This window comes from Mastomys coucha, unplaced genomic scaffold, assembly GCF_008632895.1.
Source record: "Mastomys coucha isolate ucsf_1 unplaced genomic scaffold, UCSF_Mcou_1 pScaffold21, whole genome shotgun sequence".
Classification (NCBI taxonomy): Eukaryota; Metazoa; Chordata; class Mammalia; order Rodentia; family Muridae; genus Mastomys; species Mastomys coucha.
The window spans coordinates 133,925,102-133,931,587 of record NW_022196904.1 but is presented as its reverse complement, the minus strand read 5'-3'; the positions used below and the strand labels follow the sequence as shown (position 1 = coordinate 133,931,587).

General features: G+C 50.5%; 1 protein-coding gene across 6 annotated transcripts in view; it reads left to right on the top strand.

The window, feature by feature from the left end:
• The window catches only part of Ano1 (anoctamin 1), a 157,354-nt gene that overhangs the window by 80,926 nt on the left and 69,942 nt on the right, over positions 1–6,486 (top strand). For all 6 annotated transcript variants that reach the window (XM_031389046.1, XM_031389043.1, XM_031389042.1 and 3 more), the window contains one exon: positions 5,994–6,092. In XM_031389046.1, coding sequence (XP_031244906.1) covers positions 5,994–6,092 — 99 coding nt within the window. The remainder of the gene's footprint in view (positions 1–5,993; positions 6,093–6,486) is intronic.

The following is a 6,486-nucleotide window of genomic DNA, read 5'->3' as shown; positions in this document are numbered from 1 at the left end:
TCTCTCTCTCTCTCTCTCTCTCTCTCTCTCTCTCTCTCTCTCTCTCTCTCTCTGTGTGTGTGTGTAGTCATGTTTGTGTGCATGCATGCGTATGAAAGCCAGAAGAGAGCTTTAGCTGTCATGCCTAGGTGCTTTTCCCTTTGTTCTTTGACACAGGGTCTCTTGTTGGCTCGCTGGTTAGGCTAGCCTAGCTGAGCAGCCCCTAGGGATCCTTTTGCCTCTGCTTCCCCAGCAGTAGGATCGCAAGGGGTCAGCTACCATGCTCCACCGTATGGGTTCCAAGGATCAAACTCAGGTCCTCCTGAAACCACTTCCCTGACTGAGTCTCCCCAGCCCTTCCCACCTGACTATACACCTCACTCTAGGCTAAGGGAGGCAGATGGCTTCAGGTGAACCTAGTTCCACTGTGGCTGCCCTCTCAGCCCTCTCTTTGGCCAGGCCTGGAGGAGTCTGCCAGGAACTCTGGCGGCAGCTGTTAGTTGGAAAGCTTGAGGTAGGCCACAGCCCAGAAGCACCCTGTGGAAGTAAGCAAATGTCCCCAGGCCCTTTTGGATACCTCCGGCCCACACCCGCCCTGTAATCCTGCTTTCTTTGGGGGCTCTGTTTGCCAACACCATGTCAAGATTCTAGTTCTCAGTATGAGTCTTTTAAATTTCTAGACATTCTGTTTGGTTCTTCCCCGAGTTGGCCGTGTCACTTTTTAATAGTTTCCTGTCCTTTCGAGGCCTTCCTGTCTTGAAGTTTATGTCTGTAATTGAGGTGAGCAGGGCTGACCTGTCTGTCATCCATCTAATGAGCTCATGCTCTCCAGCCAAGAGCACTGGCTTCTGTCTCTGTCACTTGCTGGTTCTCCCTGGCCGTGTCCCTGGGTTGTTTAAAACCAGTGAGCTCAGCTGCTTTTGTGCCCATCCAGGACCTCCTGAAACCCTGTAGCGTTCCCAGGGCTTGTCCCCAAGGTCACAATGACAGCTGAAGCCATCACACCTTCGTGGGTGTTCTTAGTCCTCGTTAGCCCTCCTCTTCTCTCTCTCAGTTTCCTTCTCCATGCTTCTCAAGGGAACTCAGAAGAGCAGACGTGCTCACAGGAGTGTGGGGTATTTGATGATGTCTGCCCGTTCCTGGGGTTTAAATCCTCCTGCACCTTCAAGTTCTCTATCAGCCACCAACCTACTGCCCTGGTGTCAGAAGAAGAATACTGTTCTTCTGTAGGGCTCATGAAAGGGGACCCAGTGCTGTTCCTTCCCACCAAGGCTGGGTGGCTATTGAAGCCAGTTCAAGCCAGGCCTGGTCGCCACCACACGGTGGATGTCACCACTCTCTGAAGACATGGTTCTAGTGTCCTCTCTGGATCTGCATTTGCTGTTATGCCACGGCTCTGTACTGGTTGCAGCTGCGCAGAATCTTGAAAATGGTGCATTGATTTTTTTCCCCCTGATTGTAGCCAGCATTTTTTGTTTTTCATGGAGGGTTGCCCCGGGGGGTTGGGGGGTGGCTCCACCTTCAATGGCAGCAAAGGTGTGACTGGATCTACCTGCTGATATCTCTGTCATCCGGAAAGCCTCAGGCCCAGGACTAGAGAGAAGAACATGCAGGGCCTGTCCCTGCCACATTTTGACAAAGGACAACTGAGCCTCATCCACTCACTGAGACCCAGTCCACGGCCCTCCAGTGCCCAAGGCTTAAATCTGAGGAAAGCATTAAGAGGATAGCCCTAAAGGTAGATAGGCATCCTTGCTCCCAAACCTACTCTTGCCGAGGACTCCAAGTCTCCCTAACACTGTGAACATGGCCAGCAGTCCCCACACTGTGAGCTTGCCAGTTAGCGTGCAAGGCTTCCCCACCCAGGCCCCACACTAGTGACAACATATCCCAGCCCCATGGGCCATGCCTCACCCTCTGGGAGCTGTGTGGGTGGAAGAGCAGCATGAGCATGACAAGGGAGCATCAGGTTGAGTTCCCATGCCACACCTGCTGCTCAAACATCTGGATCAAGTGTCTACAGACCTTTCCAGCCGCTCATCACCCACAGGGGTACACTGAAACAGACCAGGAGGTCTGAGAGGGGGGGGGAGGGAGGGAGAGGGGAGAGAGAGAGAGGAAGAGAGGGAGGGAGGGAGGGAGAAAAGGAGGGAGGGAGGGAGGGAGGGAGGGAGGGAGAGAAGGAAGAGGGAGACGGAGAGAGAACGGGGCCAGATGCTGGGGCTGTCCCCATCTGGTATACAGTAGGTGCTTACTAAAGGCAGGCTCCTCCTGTTCCTCTAGCACTTACTCTTTGAATACTCTGTCCCATGTGCAGGCAACCATCCTAGGGGCACACAGAAGCAGAGCCATCTGTCTCAAGTTCATACTTGTGCAGGCAGCCATTGCTAGCAGGAAAGGCAGGTGGGAATCAGGGCAGCAGATGGGTGGTAGGTGTAGTTTGCCATTATTATCTTGAGTGACTGGTACACAGGCCTCCAGGCACAAGGATGGGGTGGTGACTTGGTGCCCTCAGCCGTGTGAACCCTTCATGGAGCCTCCCACCCCTGTCCTTTTCTTTCCTCCTCCTCCTCCTCCTCCTCTTCTTCTTCCTCTTTCTTCTTTTATGTATTTATTTATTTTTTTATTTTGAGATGGAATCTCATGGCTAGCTTTGACCCTACTATGTTGGTGAAGCTGGCTTTGAACTCCTGACTTGCCAGGGGTTATGGACTTGTGCCACCTGCCTGTTCAAAGTTCTAGTTCAGTTTTCTTTCTGTGTTTGTTTGTTTGTTTGTTGAGACAGTCTCACAATGTAGCCCAGGGTGACCTAGAAGTCAGTGTGTAGCCCAGGCTGGCACCACAGGATACCTCTTGAACTCTGCTTTAATCTCTCAAGTGGCAGGATGGTAGGAATGAGCTACCATACCTGGCTTCTTCTGTAAAGATGGTTCTAGAACCATTTCTAGCCAACTCAAAGTTCTTTTATTTGGAACTCAGGAGAGAAGTCTACAATTCCTCAGCTGAGCTCTAATTGAATTGACCTTACCTTTCCTCTGGATGGAGACTTCTTGGGGACCTGACTCCTCACAGGCCCCTGTGGCATAGCTAGGCTGTGCCCTCCCTGCCTCATGCCCATGAGTTTGTGGTTTCAAATGTAGTAGCTCAGGGTTTAGGAGTAGGGATAGACCTTAGTCTTTTGCAGCCTTTGGCTGTGGCTGAAGGGACCTGGCCATGCCCCAGACTCCTCCTACTGTGGGCGTGCTGTGGTCAGGCAGGGTACCACGGTTTTGTTTTGTTTTGTTTTTTAACATCTTAGTGTGTTTTTGCTAAATGGGTCCCACGACCCCATTCACCAACCAGATGTTTCCTTGGGAGAGACCCGAGTGCTCACATCAGCAGGGCCCTCTTTCCCAGGGATGCTGGGACTGCAAAGAATATTTTGGGTCTTTGCGTGCGGGCAACCACTACACAGAGATGAATTTGGGTTTGTAGTGGAAAAGCTAGCCTCCACCACTTGTGAGACAACGAATATCTCCCCTGAATCAGGGATGTCCCATGACATCAGCCTGTGAGTCACCAGGGCTGGCCAAAGCCGGCATGGCCTATTCTGCATCAGAGCCAGGCTGAAGCTGTACTTCGCTTCTTCAGTCCCTTGTATTGACTTTGCCTATAGGCCCAAGGCTGTGGTTCAACTGCTGAGGGCACCAGAGCCCTGTCTGTCTTCAAACCAGATCTCATATCATCTGCTTTATAGGTGAGGGCGCACAGTCTGGGGAGGTTAAGACACTTGCCATAGACCATTCAGACTGAGCAGGATTCTGACCCCAGCCCCCCAAGCCCAACCTACCTGCACCAGGGGCACAGAAGGACCAGGGATTTCCATCCTAAGACTCTGGGGTATCTTCTGTATTCTGGAATGAGATGTGTCTCTTCACAGAGGAAGAGCAGGCCTGTGGCCAAAACCTTCCATCCCTGAGCTCTGGCCCGAACTTTCTTGTTTGTAAGGGAGTCTCAAAAAGCCCATGCTGGCCTGGTATTCCCCATGAGGCTGCAGATGACCTTGAACTTCTGATCTCCTGCCTCTACCTCTGGAGCGCTGAGATTACAGACATACAACACTGCACCCAGTTTATGGGGAACTGGAGCTTGAACCCAGTGCCTCATGCATGCTAGGCGAGCATTCCACCAACTTTACTACATCTCCATTGTGATCTACCTCTTTGTGCCAGGTGGGAGCGTTGCACTGCTGTGTCAGCTCCCAGAAGCACCAACTTCATGGCGTTAGCACTGGACAAGCATACTTACTTCCTCCCCCTTGTCAGATGTCCAGTTATTTTGGTCAATTGATTGGTTGGTTGATTGAAACTCATTATGTAACCCAGCATAAGAGCCTTAGAAACAATCCTGCTTCAGCATCCCAGAATGTTTTTTTTCAGATGACATTGGCCCATTTCTTTTTGCAGTTATGCAGCTTGCAGTACATCTTTGGGCTGGGCCACCTCACTCCACCTTTGGTCCTGAGGTGGGCAGGCCACACTGGATGCTCTGTACACCATGACCAACTCCTTCAGGTCTCAGAACTGTGGACCCTATAGACCCCAGGCAGGACTCCAGCCTTCCAGGTCTTGGGAAAGATTTAGGCAATGTCCTGCATGTTTGTGTGACTGTGTAGTCACCTGTTGACTCTTGATAAAGGGCCTTTTCCAAGGGACATGTGTCTATAGAGAACCAGGGGCCAGGCATGGCACTGCTGTCTTTGGGGAAACACAGCTTGGGTCTGAATTAGGTGGACTCTGCTAACCAAGATCTGGTAGGCTAAAGGGACTTCTCCACAAACTTAAGTGTCCCATGTGAAGTGACACTTTTCTTCTCCAGCTGGTGGTAGAAATCAGTTCTTGTGAGGCCATTAATGTGGTTGCCAGTTTGTAGCCCTTAGGTTCCCTTCCTGTCACTCAACAGAGAGACATGGCTTGTGGTGGTAAAATACCCTCACGAAAGCTTATAGGTTCATTTAGCTCCCAGCTCCAGGTTGCAGTTCATCCTTGTAGGCAACAGGAACTGGAAGCAGCTGATAGCCTTCACAACCGAGAGCAGTAAGTTAATGCATATGCACTTACACTAAGCTTACTTTACCCACTCTTTTTTTAAAAAGATCTATTTATTTATTTATTTTATGTATATGATTACACTGTAGCTGTACAGATGGTTGTGAGCCTTGATTTACTTATTATTATACATAAGCACACTGTAGCTGTCTTCAGATGCACCAGAAGAGGGCGTCAGATCTCATTATGGTTGGTTGTGAGCCACCATGTGGTTGCTAGGATTTGAACTCAGGAACTTCGCAAGAGCAGTCAGTGCTCTTACCTGCTGAGCCATCTCGCCAGCCCACTTTTCCCATTCTTATACAGTCTAGGATCCCATGCCCAGAGAATGGTGCCACCCACAGTTGGCAGGTCTTCCAGTACATTAAGACAGTCTATCATGGAAACATGTCCATGGCCCAGCATGATGTTATATTGTGTCAAATTGACAAAAATAACCATCACACTTGTCCCAAGTCTAAACAGCACTAGACTTGAACTCTTGATGTCCCTGTGTCAGGCTGTCACCACTTCAAGGATAAAGGTCATAGATATACAGAGAAATTGGAATTAGGCTACAAGCATTGAGAGAGGAGTGCATGACTCCCCCCCCCCCCCCCCCGGGAGTAACTTTTCAGTGAGCTCTGAGAGGCCCCACTTAAGGCTGAGGAGTGTGGACCTGGAATCATGAATGGTCCTCTGTTGTTGCTAGGCATTGAGGGGTTCTCACTTAACCCCTGAAAACTTCCCAAGTGTTTTATACCCTTAAGAGTCCCCCTGGCTGTGACCTGGAGTCTCCTGGATTCTTGCATAAAGTGCTATTTGGAAGGTCCCTAGCCTTGCTAAGTACTGTCATGGGGCTAGGCAGCCACGCATCATCAGCTGGGTACCAAGGTGGAAAGGGGGTCTAGTTGCCAAACACACTAGTAGCCCCTTTTCTCTCTCTAGACCAAAATCCATGGTGTCGGGTTTGTGAAGATCCACGCACCCTGGCATGTGCTCTGCAGGGAGGCTGAGTTTTTGAAACTGAAGATGCCCACAAAGAAGGTGAGTGGGCATGCTTATATTATAGAACACTGGTCTTGATGTGAGGACACCTGGAAGCAGGAGTTGAGGACACAAGAGGAAAGGGGACACAGGGGGAGATAGCTACTATGCAGCATCTGATCCTGCCTGGGGTGGTCTTTAGAGACTCTAGGCCAGGGCTAGATAGATGCCTTATAGAGGATTAGAGTTCAGATCTCAGGACCACAAAGGGCAGCTTACTGTAATGTCAGCTTCAGGGGATTCAGCACCCTCTTCTGGCCTTTGTAGGTACCTGTACACACACACACACAAACACACACACTCACACACACACACACACACTCTTAAAAAAGGAGAGTGAGAAAGAAGGTACCTGTACTCACACTCCCTCTCTCCCTCTCCCTCTCCCTCTCCC